At 37.1% G+C, this 13,880-nt stretch overlaps 1 protein-coding gene and 1 long non-coding RNA gene across 10 annotated transcripts; one reads left to right on the forward strand and one right to left on the reverse strand.

Moving 5' to 3' along the window:
- The first annotated feature begins 266 nt into the window (after positions 1–266).
- LOC143448840 (prominin-1-A-like) lies at positions 267–12,618 on the forward strand. Of its 9 annotated transcripts, none has more exons than XM_076948753.1 (23): positions 267–426; positions 718–829; positions 1,107–1,186; positions 2,940–3,148; positions 3,761–3,945; positions 4,209–4,298; positions 4,511–4,716; positions 4,969–5,110; positions 5,275–5,434; positions 5,770–5,922; positions 6,079–6,205; positions 7,066–7,157; positions 7,442–7,588; positions 7,719–7,806; positions 7,945–8,031; positions 8,294–8,431; positions 9,169–9,318; positions 9,648–9,737; positions 9,825–9,946; positions 10,303–10,350; positions 10,483–10,521; positions 10,916–10,960; positions 11,598–12,128. In XM_076948753.1, exons 1-22 carry the CDS (start codon positions 337–339, stop codon positions 10,923–10,925), a joined length of 2,565 nt encoding a protein of 854 aa, XP_076804868.1. In that variant the 5' UTR covers positions 267–336; the 3' UTR covers positions 10,926–10,960; positions 11,598–12,128. The 9 variants fall into 9 exon arrangements, with proteins under 9 accessions (XP_076804868.1, XP_076804864.1, XP_076804869.1 ...); XM_076948749.1 differs by lacking the exon at positions 10,916–10,960 and adding an exon at positions 11,045–11,062; XM_076948754.1 differs by having other exon boundaries at positions 10,486–10,521.
- Positions 12,619–12,725: 107 nt separating this feature from the next.
- LOC143448844 (uncharacterized) lies at positions 12,726–13,849 on the reverse strand. The gene is made up of 3 exons (XR_013114485.1): positions 13,653–13,849; positions 13,071–13,165; positions 12,726–12,859 (listed from the first exon to the last, which is right to left on the reverse strand). It is a non-coding gene; the product is annotated as an uncharacterized LOC143448844 (long non-coding RNA).
- Between the last annotated feature and the right edge of the window lie 31 nt (positions 13,850–13,880).

The raw sequence follows: 13,880 nt of genomic DNA on the forward strand, positions 1-13,880 counted from the left end.
TATCACTTTTTACTTCTGTGAATACTTTTACATACCGGTATCATGAAGTAGCTTAAACGTTCAGTGATAAGTTTAGGGCGCAGTAGCTTAGGCCTATCACTTTCCATCTACTCTATAAATTTGTTTACTCAAACTTTGAATTTGGTTTCAGTAGCAAATTGTGATATGTTTTACAGTATGGTTATTGATCACAACTCCTGGCCTGCTATTTAAGGATTGTTGTTTGGTGTTTTATGAACTTTATAACTATAAGTATCATTTGCCTATTTAGTTTTATCATATTTTTCAGTGAATTTGTTGTTAAAATTTTAGCTTATTATGTAAAAGTTCATTATAATGAAGTATATTTTTGCAATCACTGCTGTATGTCTTGCCTTTGCAAATTTTGCAATGTCAACAAGTTTAAACTACACTGATCTTCCACAGGTTAGTATGCTTATTATTAGTTGCAAGGCCGGCAGACTTGAATAACTGTAAAATCTTTCGCCGCCCCACGCTAAGCAGTTTCTGATTTTGTTTAGTCTTAATGTACATGTTTCATTTGAAAAAAGTGTTTAATAAATTCTCTCTTTCTCAACGCTTATGCATATACTCATTCTTAAATGTTTACTGTATTCATAACCAGTAAATTGATCGACATCTAAAATCAATATCTGAAGTGTTTTTAGGTATTTCTTTTAACAACTTTTTACACAAAAATATTTTTTTTTTGTACAGGAGAATTACAATGAAGTTACAGTCGACATCAGCGTTTCTTCATTGAGCCACCTTTTTGTAATGACAAGGGATTTTGTTAATATTGTTTTTCTACCATTTAGTTCTCTTGAGTGTAAGTAACAAATGTTTGTATAGCGTACATATATATACTTTGTTGGATCTATACTGTTGCCATGCCCTTATGAAGGCCTGAACGGAAACAAGCTATGACATAATAATTTCAGAATATTCAATCCCGATATTGTGATGAATTTGAAACTAGAGCGAATTTATGTAGTTGATCTTGGTCTTGAATACAATCAGTATCATATGTAATTGTTTTTTTACTTTTGTTGAACGTATTGTAGTTTATTGTATGAACACCACAATATTTTTTTTTCAATTTTTAGCATTTTTATACTCACTCGTTACTGGTGGAGTAAATGGCAGCTCTGATTTTCTCAATGATCTTTTGAACCAGTGGCAAGCTGTAAGTTTAAATTTTTTCTTTTTTTGCTTTCTAATATATTTAGAATAATTTTATATATATACCTGTTTTGTGGTATGATGATACCTTTTTTAGAATATTGAAATTTTATTATAGCGTTCTGATAGATTCTCTTTGATTAGCTATGATATATATTTGCAAAGTAAAAGTACATATCTCAAATGTTTCCCAATTAAATTTTTGTATTTTGGATTTCCTACAAAATAAATACCTAGTGAGAAAACATGATGTGAACAAAATACAAAAAGTAGCCTGCTTGTTATGTGTAGACTAACTAATACACAACTAAGAAGATTAAACAACATATGCATATGCTAAGCAAATTATGTGTTTTCTAAAAGACAATTGCTGGCCGCTTGTATGTTGGATATCAGGTATTGCACATAGAAATCTTTGTGTTATATGTTACCCATTTGTCACGTTGTTGTGTGTGCCGAATATGTGATAGGTTCATTTTTTGTGTGTACTGTATTAGTTGTCTGCTACATGCAATGTTCATTGCTCAAGTTATATAAATGAACTCATTTATCAACTATTGTATATACTCAATGCACATCCTGTGATCCTTTTCAAGGTTGAAAGCTTCTAAGTTTTATGTATTTTTAAGCATGACAGTGATTTAGTGTAGATATGCTTATCAATGATTTTGGACTTGGGTAAATGATTTGCTAACAAAAGAACCAAAGATGAAGATCAAACAAAAAATATTTCTGTATAAGAATATGTCAAAATTCTTCGATATCTACATAGATTAGCAAACATTTTACAATGATAGCTGACATCTTTACTCACTGGAGCCTGATTTTAAAAAGCAATTTTTTTATGTTCAAGTAATATTTACGCAATGTCGTCATAACTCTATTAGACGAATGCTAAAATCAGTGTTTTTCTCTCTGCTGTTTTAAGGAACCCAGAGTGTTGTTTTTGCTTTTGGCTTTACAATTGGGAAAACACCAAAGTGTTTTTAAACAACTACTATATGTAAACGAGTGTATCCAGTCTGACAACTAAACCAGCAATATTTTGTATTACAATATATTTACATGTAAAATTTACCTATCGTTATTTAACAAATATGTGTCTTGTTTTATATAGTAATAGCCATTTTTTAAAAATAAGTTTTTCTTTTCTTTGAAGTTTGATGTGACATAATTTTATATATATTATTTATTGTTGTATATGCTATATGTTGTGTGTACTTTCATGTGAAAATATTGCCAGTTTCATTTTTCAAACACAAAAAACTTAGTGATTTTGTAAAGATCATACCTGACTGTAATATGTGGTTTTGAGTGTTATTGGTAGGCTACAATCCAGCTTCCTAGATTGTTATCATTTCCATGACAACGATATTAGCAAGGAACGAATATTTACTGAATATGTTTACTATAAGTGTTTATTTCTTTCTTATGGTTTAAGAGACAGTTCTTGGAACTATTGATTCAGCAAATAACAAATAGAAACCACTCTTGCTCTTTATATAAACGAACTCGATGTAATTTGTTAGAGACGCTACAGCATTTTTCTATCAATTCTGCTTCTATGTATGCTTTGGGCAAACACATACCAATATCTGCTATTTGCCAACTACATGAATTGTGTTACTTATTGTATGTGAGGTTGTCCGTATGTGCATTCAACTCGCGAGTTTTACAATTCTGTTTAATATTTGGCCACCTATGATTAATGCCTGATGGACATACATTCTTGCGACTAACAGACACATGTTTTTCAGCTTGCTGCATTGGAAGTGGGATATTTGGCCTGCCTTGCTGCGGGACTACTCTTCATCATACTGGTGCCACTGGTCAGCTTTATTATGTGTTGTTGCCGGACTTGTTGCGACAACTGTGGAGGAGAAATGATACAGACAAGGAAAAGGACACGGAGCAAGTGGAGACACTGCTTCTGTGTCTCTCTCCTCATCATCACAGTATTTATTGCGTGAGTTAACAAAGAGCACTTTATTGTCGGTATATTTGTCACAAAGATGTTCACATCATTTCTACTTTACTGGTATTGTTCAGTTTTACAATGGATAGGTTTTATATAGCACACCACAGCCGTTATTAACATGATATCACGTTTTTAATAACCAGCTTTCCACCCCATTGTCGCCTACACCCACTTGCTTGTTGGAGGCATATGTGCCAATTTGTCATAATTTACAATTTTTTGTTGCTATTAAAAAATTTCATAATTGGCAATCATTTTTTGATGGTGCTGGTTTTACTTAATCCTTTTGAAAGAGAAGACAACATATGTCTTACGTCTGTTTATCATCTCTTTTTCGACGCTTTTTGAAGATTAACCTACATTTTAAAGATTTCCATCTTGTCACTCGTATTCAAATGCCCAGATGTGTAATGACTGATGACAGAATCACTTTTTCTCTCGGCATTTTTTGTGGAATTTAATTTCTGAGCCCGTAACCTAGGTTTTCGAATCATATGTACATTCATAATATTGACAAATGCAGTTGGATTTCTAGTTCCTGGTTACACAAAGGTTCACTTTTATTTTAATATAACTGAGTCACGCCATTTATTTTCACAGCGTACCATGCGTTTTTGTATTTCTCACTAATGAATGGATAAACGACGTCGTTAAACTCTTTCCTGAAAAGACAAGTGCGTCATTGGATGATGTCATTAAGTATATTGACTCCATCCCAAACCAACTGAATCACATCACCGATCAATACGGCAGACTTGACCAAAGTTTGAGGACCGATGTCTCTGGTAAATGAACGTGTTTAATGTTGTCCTTTGCTATTGCCCCATTAAGTAACCATGATCTATCACAATGTCGCGTTGTTTTGTTTATCGTTGGTTGGTCGCATGGTAACCATGCCTTTCATTTTGGTTTGTACCTTGATGGTCTAAAACGGTGATAGATGTTTTGTGAAACATCATGTCAACCAAGAAATCCCTTCTTATCGCGGTTGTCTGTTTACCTCAGTTATCTGGAACTCCAGCTCCTTGTACTCGTTTATTTTTATTAGATATCGGGAACACGCTCGGCATTCCTATAAGAGACGAAGTGCTTCAAATGTCCAACGACTCTCTGGAGCAGTTCATGCAGCTGTCAAACGGTAAATAGTGTTAAGCAGTGAACCATTGCACCATTTCCTTGATATGATGTACTGTGTTCTGAGGCAATCTTAAAGCGCAGTTATATCACCACACTTACGCGATCACATTATTCAACCTGATTGCGTCAGAATGCTGCGTCATTAAGCGACATTGCACTGGCAGATGTGTATGCAGTAAGACGAGCACATACGTATTATGTATGTCCATGTAGATTTGGACGGAGCGTTGAGTGCGCTTGCCGATGTCCAAAGCGCTACCACCGCACTAGATACCAGCGTGGCAGCACTGAACAGTCAACTTTCCACTGAAAAAGCCGACCTTGATGCAACATTGACATCTTGTCCACCGGCGTTTGGTGGATGCTCTGCTTTGCAAGCTTCAACCAGTGCGTTAGACTCCGGTGGAGACTTTTCAGCGGTACTTTTGATAACTTCCCTATCCCTAGCAATGTAAAAAGGCTCCATGTTAATTCAACCCCCCTTGGGTTGAATTGACCCCATCACCGTTTATGAGTGACACAATGCATGTTCTATTGCTTTTAATCTCTCTCCCAATACAGTGTATCGATATTTCAGCTTTTATTATCATCTATATATCATAAGTCACTATTTCACTTCAACCATTTGGTAAAGTTGCACTCATTTTGGTTATAGCTTTTTTCTTTCAAAGTTAGGAGACGTGCAAACCGAAATAGACAACATCAACAGCACCCTGAATGCAGCAGACACCGACGCCCAGATAAGCACCGTCCTGCAAGAGATCAACGACATCCCGCAGACAGTCACAAACAACACGGTGGACGTAGTTGACGGTAAAACAAATCTATTAGTCGTTTTATCTTTCTGGAAAGCACCATAAGCAGCAGTAAAGTTTGCATTGCTTGCACTTTGACGCAGTTCATAAACGTTATATCAGAGTTATTGCGTGTAGAGTTTTTTTACTTGACGTCATAAAATCTCGTATAAAATGTTTCAGGCGTGCTTGATACGTTGACCGAGATCAATTCAACTCTGACATCGAGCCTCGGTGAGCTGCCGTTGGCCAGTGTGCAGGATTTTAAGTCCCAAATCTCAAGCGTAAACGATTCCATTGTGCAGGCCACCACCACGTATGCAGAAAACTATGATATTTACAGGTGGGGAGCAAATAGTTTGTCATCTTTATGTGTGTATTGCACTACTACAGGCTACTTGTTTCTACAAAGGGCTACTACAGACACAAATCAAATGAATTTATTCTGGTAATACTTTGTAAAAGCCACAACTATATTATTTGGCTTAAAGCACTCGAAGTGTAGCGCGATAATCTACTGTATAGTATAAAGTGGTAGAATTATCTACTTTTTGGTGTGTACTACTGATGCATTGGTCAAATTCCACTTTCTGTTACTCAACAATCCAAACGCATTTTCTCCGAATTACATGTGAGCTAGCGCTTAGTTTAAATTGTAATTTACCATCTGCTTTACAGATATATTGCCGGGGTTGTCCTCGGAAGTGTCTTTGCCGTCATTTGCGCGTTTTACTTGATAGGAATGCTAATGGGAACGTGTTCATATAAAGAGGAGCGTATACCCAATTTACGATCATGCAGCTCAAACTGCGGCGGCATATTCATTATGACGTAAGCTTGCCTCAATCCGTTATTAGAAGTTATCCACGATTTTTAAGGAGTGCATTTGTTTTGTTGTATTTTCATGATCTACAAAATGGGAGACTATGTATTTTTTGTTGAAAGAACATTTTGACACTGATATATTCTTTACTCCTGTAATAACAGGGCTGTTGGATTGTCGTTCATATTTTCCTGGCTCTTCATGATTCTAGTCACCGTCACTTTCACGGTCGGCGGTCATGGGGAACGGTATGCCTGCCAGATTCTCGAAGAACCTTACGAGGGCCTCAAGGTTATTTACGTATAAATCAAAACCTTAAAGCTTTGCTATTTATTTTAAGATATATCACATAACGTTAGTAGAACCTGTTGGGACCAGTTTAAGGCAGTTAGTGCTCTTACTATTTGCTCTTCTCTTTTTGTTATCAACGATGTTTGATTTTTTGGTATTCAGTTTGAGTTGACAGATTAATAATTAAAATCCCAGTTGGATTAATAATTAAAACATTTTCTAAAATTGTCCTACCGTGTCAGCATCCATAAGTCTTGCTGCGGTTTCGACTTCGAAGTTCTGTGAAGACTTAATACTGGTTAACAATTCATTAAACCTTATTCTTCTTTTTCAACAATGGAAAGTTTGCCGACGACGTTATTTGGGAACTTTACGGCAGCGTCGTCGGTAAAATGATTTACGGTTCGTCGCACTTCGATCTAGGCATTAGTGACGTCATAATGTAAGATTGAAGCGTGGTGTTGTACTGTTACCCTGGTAATGAATAAAATTATGCTTAACTGTGTGCACGACTGTGTTAGGAGCCTGCTATAATGTTGGTGTCGTTCAGTGGTGCGTTGAATGTTTAAGGTGTGTTGGAGACCTTTAAGTTACTATCATCCTATTCATGTTGACATTGTGGTCCATATCGGTGTCTTACTATAGAATATATCGGCGTCTTATCAAACTTGAGTAATTAATGTTTCTAAGAGCGAACACTAGTTTGCTTAGAACTTTAGATTATCGGCACTTTGGTCCACGCCACGTACGAAATCATTGACTAGATTCCATCATTCACTCATCTATTGTACTGTGACTCATCCCGTAATTGTATTATGATATCATAATCGTTGTTATGTGACATCACGTTGTTGTTGTAGTTCACGGACAAGATTTTGAACGCTACTGGAATTGACATCAGCGCAACTTTGCAAAATCCTGACGCCGGGCTCACCGTAGATGGCATATTTACGTGAGTGGCGATTGGCTAATTGCTAAAGGTCATTGAACCCAGCTTTAAACACATCCTCAAGCGTCATGTTAGATTACAAATAGAAAGAACTCAATTCTATTTGTTACCTGTCATTGTTTGAAGTAGTACTAAGAGCGCTTTCATTAGTAGCGTCACTTGTGTAGACCACCACAAAGCATGTTATTAGAATCGTTTGTTGAGCTTTAACAACTGTGGAGTGTTTTATTCTCGAAATTGCCGATATTTCTCCTTTCAACAACTGCTATTTATTCCGCTCGGTTTAGTTCGTGCAAGGAAAATGAGTCCATATACAACGCACTTAAGCTAGAATATGTCTTCAATATCACCGAGGTTATCCAAAACTCCACCGCTCAACTTTCCGGTTTCCAAGACCAACTTAGCAACGTTAGCGTCGACCTTAGCTCTATTCAGTGAGTAAGCGACTGGGAAGCTGTTTCCGGTAGCTATCCAATATCCATTTATAGTTTGTCATGAACCGATGGTTTAGCGTTTGTGCATGCTGTGGGGTTTTTGTTTTAACACCGGTTCGAATTATTTCAGGGTTTACTCGCCAGAGATTCAAAGTGCTTTGAATGAACTCAAAGCTGCCGATTTGGCCTCCATCGACTTTGCGTCATATTTGAGTGAGGTCAGTTTTTAGACTATTGTTGCTTTATCAATCACAGTGCACTTTTGTCGGAATTCTAATTTGCAAAATGGTTTATGTTTTGGGCGCATGATGTTTCATATCCGTGCTTCTTTTGTTTCACTAAAAACATGTCTTTAGATATCGAACGTCGTCTCTGCCGCTCAACTTAGCACCTATGCCCAATTCTTGAACGACACTGCTGATAACGTTTCGTCAATCAGCCCTGTGAGTGATTTGTTTCGGAATGTTTAGCTTTACCTTCGCAGGCATTGGCAGGGTCGGCCATCTTTGCTTTATTTTTGCTAGTAATTCGCTACTCCTATATGTTGAAGTTAAGGATTTTCCTTGAAAATCCCAGGACAATCAGCGATGATTTAACGTACAAAATAGTTATAATCATTGATACAACTTACATTAAAACTGTACTTTTCCACAAAAAAATGTTTCAACTTTCAGTCACCAGTCCTAACCTTTTTCTCTCATTCAGTCATTTGCAAGCCAACTTCGAGGCCACTCCTACAATATCTTGCAAATAGAAGAACTATACCTAGCACCGGTCACTGCTGACCTGACCAGGTTGAACACCAGTATTTTGATGCTTCAGGATTTATCCCAAAGCTTCAACGTAAGTCGAAGGCATACTGGCAGTTTCGCTTACCGCATATCACATTGGATGTCTATGCGATTATAATTAGAATGACATCATAATATGACCTTTGTTTTGTAACAATATAATAGTATTTTGTCATCTTGGAGCCGGGCGAAAGTTATCATGGTTTTAAAAAGACATTTAGACTAAATAAAGCACGCTCTGATAGATTGTAAGTTTGTTTTCCGCGCTTGAACCCGCGAGCGTAGACAGATTGGGAACGACGAAAATCAAGTGGTTTTCATCAACCAAGTAACGAAATAAATGATTTTCTCCAATATTAAATTTTTACAGAAACGTAGTTAAGTTTTATCACGTATATGTGCTTGACCATTTTCTTTAACTAACCATTCTAGCCTATGTGGAGTCTCGTCGTAAGTTCGTGACAAAAAGCTTCAACCAAAAATTCATCTTGGGAGGTTGCTGTACTTTGTGTGAAATATCGGCCTCTCACACAACAGACCGGACAAGACAATTACATGCCTTTGAACAAAACATTGTATTTGGGCTCCAATCTTTATGTACTGACGTACGAAGGCTTGGTTCTAAAACGCAATGCCTTGTCATAATATGCCTGTTGCACAACCCTTTGAAATGCCCATGCGTTGCTAAAGCAGCGGCGCTATATTTTTGAATGAAATCAAAGACAAGAAATTGTCAAGAAGCAAAAAATCGTTTTAAGCATTAAATCGAAAATTCTATTTTGCCAACAGACCAGCATAGACGCAACTGAAGATGCGTTGATAGAGTTGGACGCTTACATACAAGCGAACGGATCTGCTCTTGTCACCGACCAAGCGACTCAGTTTTCTGATGCTTTAATTGGTGACGTCAATGGCTTCATGGATTGGTTTGGGATACAGGTAAATAGCGAGAAAGTGCTTATTTCAACTACATATTGAATAACGCTAGTCTATACCTTAACCGCAGTTCACGTCGACTTAATATTCAACAATTACCTGAAGCACGGTAAAAGTAGACGGCCATTATATCGTCACAATGTTGATCTTTAATAGCGGCGTATCAGCTTATTTAGCTTAAGCACACTTGGTTCAATACCAGCTCCTTAACCACAAGATGATACACGTTAGTGGTGCAACTGTGTTTGCAATTAGACTGAAACTCAGCGTTGAAATATGTCGGCTGTCTTACGCATTTTCATGATCAATGACGTCCACTTTCGCTTCTATAGGTGACTGAGAATTTTGGAGCGTGTGAGCCCGTCTACTTGGTCTACACTCAAGTCGTATCCCTGCTTTGCGACTATCTGATGGACATACTGGTCAGTTGGTGCTGATTAAATATTTTAACGGGTACGTGTCACTTGTAGTTGCGATATGACCGGCTAATCTACCAACTTGCGCTGCAGAACGGGCTGTGGTTTTGTCTGGGCTGGTGCGTTTTCTTCCTCTTGCCTGGCGCTATTGTTGGGATGAAGTTGGCCAAATTTTATCGAAAGTTGGATATTGAAGATTCAGACGGTTACGTCAAGTAAGTAAATAGAATCGCAATCAGTAAAATATCTCGAAAACAAGGGTTGCTCATACATATGCAGACCATACGTAATAACTATATTATTTCTAAGCACAAAGTTTTACCAAGTTAAAAGCGATTTGTAAAATAAACGCTGTTCAAACAACCTACTAACAGAGAGAGAGAGAATTTATTCGCCATTTTTGTCAAATTAAGCAAATACATTAAAATTAAATGAAAGCAGGAATTGCTTGACGTGGGACGGCGAAAGATCTTACGGTGATTCAAGTCTGCCGCCCTAACTGATCTTCATTATGTGTGTGCATGTGAACAATCAATAAAATGTTATGTTTGACATATTTTTATCATTGCAGTGGGCCATGGAATGACATGGAGATGGCCGCATTCAACCACAGCAACAAGTAAGTTGATTAATTTGGTAACTAAAATTTGCCTGGACTAACTTCACAAAGCCCGTCATCTATGCAACTTGCTTGTTCGAAACCAAATGTTTCCCCAACCATCTTATTATCACGGATAATTTGTTGTTGCAGCAGTAACGAGAACGGTCGATCCGGATCAGCGAAATTCCGGTTTGTTTTTTTGATATCTTTGCTAATTTTTGCATGATTTTTGATTTACGTTTTTTTTTCAGTTACTTCCAGAGCATGCTTTTTTACACACTGGTTCAAGTCAGGTGTAATTGCAGTTAAACGGGAATGTAGCTTTAATACCAAGCTGTTATGCCGATTATGTGCAGGGTCCTAGAGAAATTAATATGTTGACAAATTAGGAAGTAATTGAAACAAAAATAATTTCTTGAATTATTTTAACGTTACCTAGAGATATAATAACTCAAGAAAACATAGTTAGTGTTTTACTTGGGATTTAATTGTTTCATAATTGGCCGCTTTTGTGACTTGAACCAGTTTATATGACCTCCTGTCGTCCATAGAATGCATGAAAGATTTTGTTATTTGTTTTAAGCGAGTTCTAGGAAAAATCTTTACCCTGGAAAGATCGAAGATTCAGGTTTATGATCGCTCAAAACTAACACATAACAAAGCTAAAAAACTAACAGCTTGTACTAACCTTTTTCAACACGCTTATTAACAGCATTTTCGCTCCGGAGCGGTAAGTGTACATAGCTTTTGCAGACGTGTGCCGTGAAGCGTGCGTAGACTTTATATGAGCATGAAATTCAATCTCTCCTTATTTTCGCAAGCCCTTATATCACCGCGAAAGCACTGTATGCTTTCCCGATCTTGACTGTTAAATTGCGAATAGGAAATTTTATATTAGCGTTTGCATTGTCGTTGATATTCATAATTGGTGCCTAGTGCAAATCTTACACTGCCTTTCAATTACTTATCTCAGTTGTTGAAGAACTTCTTCGGTAAATGTAAATACGGTTCTTCGGTAAATACTTGTTGTCTAATTCACTTTCTATACGCATGCTTGTGATGACGTAGTGCTAGACCTGTGGAGATAGCATGGTGTAGTTTGTAGATAAGAAATTATTTGCTTCGTATGACTGTTAGTTACTGAAATTTTACAAACAAAGGTTCTTGTGTTAAATGAATCAAACTGTTGTTGAATTAAGCCTTGAGAATGAATTCCCGAAAAATTGCAGCAACTTTCATAACCTTGGAACTTGTTTGTCTTTCAGATCGGCAAAGATCCATCCAGGACAATATTACTGATTTCATATCTTTTTACGAAAACAAAAACAAAATTTGTAGAAAAGCGAAAAGTACGCCCGATGCGCATCTGCCTTCTTAATTGATAGGAATACTTTCAGAACTTTGTAATAAGTACGTCGTAGATATAATCATGATACTGTGTAGAAAATAGAGCATCAACATGTAGAAAAGCGCCATCTAGCGAGCAGCGCGGTACAAAATGCTGGGTACCGGCGAGTAAAATTTAAAAAAATATGCAGTATGTAGTAATTTCCTGCTCGTTAAGTCTATATTTTTTACTTTGAGCTTTTTAGCTACTTGCGCAACGATTTTTTCATGCCACGTATTATTTACTGTTGCTGATATGCGAGTTTGTACATTTTTAATATCCTTGCTGCTTTGTTCCGCTATGATTTATTTACGTTGCTTTATTTACTTCTATATTAGTCGTCAAATTACTCAAATATCCCATCGTGAAGCCAATTGTTACTGGTCAAAAATATCTGATTTTTACAAAAGTTGTGTTTGTAGTTGCGAAATAGTCCAAAACGCAGTCATTTGCCAAAAGCTAAAGAAAAGTTAAAAAAAAATAATTTCAACAACGAAAAATAGAAAATTGAATAATAGGAAACAACATAAGAAAATTCTGACCTAAACAGAGGTGGACATTTTACTAAAATGTGAAAACTTTTTTCAGATCCCGAAAAAGAGCAGAGAAGTACTTCGACGGCCTGCGTGAGGCTTTGCCCAAGGCCGAATCTCCCAGGTCAGAAAAGCGCCGTCAGAGTAGCCCAAAGCGTGCGAGTGTGAAAGCAGATGTAGACCCAGTCGAAGAAGTGAGCAACGGTGAGGATGAATAGTGAAAGCAAGCCGTCACCAGCAGTTAGGATCACTAAAGAGTGCAAGACAAGTTTAAGTTTATATGCTAGAAACTAACACGCTGAAATACGAGAATAAACAATTACAGGAAATCGGGCACAATACCGGTCGACGGTTGTTAAACTAAGATCCATGTTGCGACAAAATTTTACATGTGCCTTTCTTTCGAAATCTAGTGTTTTGCAGTTTTTGTACACAGCACAACCGTTAAAGTTGAAAGTTATACAAAAGAGTTTTTAATGGAAGTTGAAGCCGTAAAGATTGGATATATTAATTGAGTTGTTAGTTTTAGTAGTTGCAATCGTATCATTGGAATGTTCCCGCCTTTCGTCTACTCCAACGGTCTCCAAGCTTTTCCCACTGCTGAATCCTTCAAAATCAGTCAGAAGTTCAGAACATACAAAAAGTTTTCAGCCAATGAAGTGTACTTACGGTATACTACCTAGTAATTACTAATTACTGTCCTCAGTAATACAACTTGAGACGTTCACTAGGTACATATAGGTAAGCAAGTGCTAACACAATTTGTACGACACTAGATAATAATAGGTTAGTGTCATTTTTAATGATTACCACAATACCTGTTTCTGTATTACTCGCAGAACCAGAGTGTCAGCTTTTCGTAGAGTGTCAGGGTGCTGGCAACCACTGACGCACTCCATAGGAAAAATTTGACCTGAAATAATAATTAGTCATAAAATAAACACGAAAATAATTACGCGTGGATGCAATACCAACAATATGCAGTCATATCAATTGATGTCGGTAGATTTATTGTCAGCTTGCAACGTAGGCCTACTTGCGCAGGAATGAATGAATCATTTCGTGAGATTTGATGTACGGTGGTGGGACCAACACTGGCTGTAATTGTCCCTCACCGCTTATCGCAATTTTTAGGTCATGACTGTGTTACATGACTTCACACTTAAGACTACCCAACTTAGCGGATTTATATCCCAAGAAACGCACTCAGTAACAAAATAGTTGATTTCGAACAGCTTTTGTATCAATCAAAAGTCCTAAACTTTATCAATTTCGGTCATGAAAATTCGGTTATTGCAACGTGATTGGTTGAAGAATACATAGTATCGGTTGTATGTTTTGATTTTTCATACACCTAATGCCGCTGTAATGATAAGTAAGTTATATATATAGTAAGTTACTCTGCGAGAAAGCCCAGTCCTTGGGATTGACAGTAAGGCCACATTTTGGGAGTGTAATATTTCGGTGGAAAAGCAGATAGACGGGAAGGTACTTGAAGCAGAAACCTCTGGAACGACGGGCGTAAACATCCGACAAGAGTTAAGTCACTCATCTAGCGAATCGACGTTTTCACCAATTCATGTATTGTTTCCACCTGCTAGGAAAGAACAAAACGAATCACTTGCCTT

This window comes from Clavelina lepadiformis, chromosome 3 (genome assembly GCF_947623445.1).
Source record: "Clavelina lepadiformis chromosome 3, kaClaLepa1.1, whole genome shotgun sequence".
NCBI classification, from domain to species: Eukaryota; Metazoa; Chordata; class Ascidiacea; order Aplousobranchia; family Clavelinidae; genus Clavelina; species Clavelina lepadiformis.